We start from the raw sequence: 1,698 nt of genomic DNA, 5'->3' as shown, positions 1-1,698 counted from the left end.
ACCGATTCATCGATTAATCGAAAAAATAATCGACCGATTCATCGATTTTTAAAATAATCGTTAGTTGCAGCCCTAGTTGAAATATTGCACCAAAAGCTGTAAGATCTGCAGGAAACATTCTGCATGCATCTCTTTTAGTTATGCGGTTTGCTGTAAAATGTTTCTCCTACATCGCTGGTTTGTTACCTGGGTGGTTTTATCACTGAGGCCTCGGAGCAGCTGAGCAACAACGTGGACAGCGGCTCTCCTCACCTCGGCCTCCTTGTCTGTTTTTATCAGAGCGGTCAGACAGGAGCTAAGCTGCAAAAAAACAAAACAAAAGCAACATCAGGGCAGGTACAGGCAAGGCAGAAAGGAGTTTTCAACACTTTCATTGTTTTTCATTTCACAGCTGAGGAGGAAGTAGCTGCTAAGTGATTAAAAAAAAGAAACTAGGGCCGTTTCTCAATTCACAAGAATGCAAGTACTGACTCGAGTCCTCGCCAAGTAATTTCTTGAGAAGAATACAGGAAAATGCAGACTTGGGGAGGATGGGAGTATGCAGCATAAATATGGTTATATGCGGTTAGCCTCGGAGGTCTGCTGGCTGCCGCGGTCCTCTCATCATCTGAACTTTTTTTTAAAATTACGCACTATATCAGTTTAGGGCAATATAGTGACGCTTAAGAGTATAATGTTCTCGCCTTAACTGATCTTAAAACGTATTTTTATAAAACAACGGCAACAGAAAACAGAACTTTTAACATACTCTGAGCTCTGTGAGCGCTCCATTGAAAGCTGCTGCTGCAGCAGTGCATGCTGGGACAGCTGTCAGTCCCAAGAACAGACAAGTCTGCTCTGATGCATGCTGGGTAAATAGGGAGGGGCGAGAACAACATCCGGGGACTTTCTCGGTCTGCTGTTCTTGTGAATTGGAACAGTACTAGGGCTGAGGATGATGATGTTTCTCGAGTACACGAGAACGCACAAGTACACATATTGAGAAACGGCCTGCGGAAATACTGGGCCACTGGTTGCTATGGTGATTCCCTCCTTTTTCTAGAGAGTCTGCGTCCACAACAGCAGTCCTCAAACAAAGAGCAGCTGTATGAAAGTCAGAAATGGAAAACATGTTGAACACCTGACCCACATATTTCAACCTGTATGTGTTCAGCAGTTCAGGAGTGGGAGAAACACGGAGAAGGAGTCAGAATATTGGAGAAAATGCATTTTTCCTTCAATTTAATAAGTGAAACTTTAACATGTCAACTGGATCAAAACAGTAAAATATTCTGTTGAAAGGGAAATCCATAATGACGAATATCTCACATTCCCAGGCTTCTGGAATGTACGGCTCTTTCTGCTTCTGGCTGATTTAGGTTTTGCTGAGGAGTTCTGGAAACCCACCTACATTCAGCTCATCTGGCTCTGGCATGGGCGGTTCTAGACAGGGGCCAATGGGGGCCAGTGCCCCTGTAAATCATGTCCTGGCCCCTGTACTGAAGAAATAATGCTTATAAGAAATTCTAATGATGATATGCGCTTGAACAGACTTGGTTACTAATAGGTCCTTTGGATCTATTTCATTTTTTTTACTAATTATTTAAAAACAGTAAGGTGATAGCTTCAGTCGTATTGAGATAGGATCCCATTTTTCATCTGCTCAATGTTTTTTTTTCTAAACAAATAAAAAAAGGTATTCTGATTTTTATAGCTGAA

General features: G+C 42.1%; 1 protein-coding gene across 1 annotated transcript in view; it reads right to left on the bottom strand.

Annotated features, from left to right (window-relative positions):
• tango6 (transport and golgi organization 6 homolog) overlaps positions 1 to 1,698 on the bottom strand; it is a 57,483-nt gene that overhangs the window by 4,357 nt on the left and 51,428 nt on the right. Inside the window, exon 16 of the mRNA XM_015388912.1 lies at positions 187 to 300. Within this exon, the coding sequence (XP_015244398.1) occupies positions 187 to 300 (114 nt within the window). The remainder of the gene's footprint in view (positions 1 to 186; positions 301 to 1,698) is intronic.

This window comes from Cyprinodon variegatus, unplaced genomic scaffold, assembly GCF_000732505.1.
Source record: "Cyprinodon variegatus isolate N-32 unplaced genomic scaffold, C_variegatus-1.0 Scaffold442, whole genome shotgun sequence".
Classification (NCBI taxonomy): Eukaryota; Metazoa; Chordata; class Actinopteri; order Cyprinodontiformes; family Cyprinodontidae; genus Cyprinodon; species Cyprinodon variegatus.
Note: the sequence above shows the minus strand (reverse complement) of the source record. Positions and strands in the feature narration are given on the sequence as shown.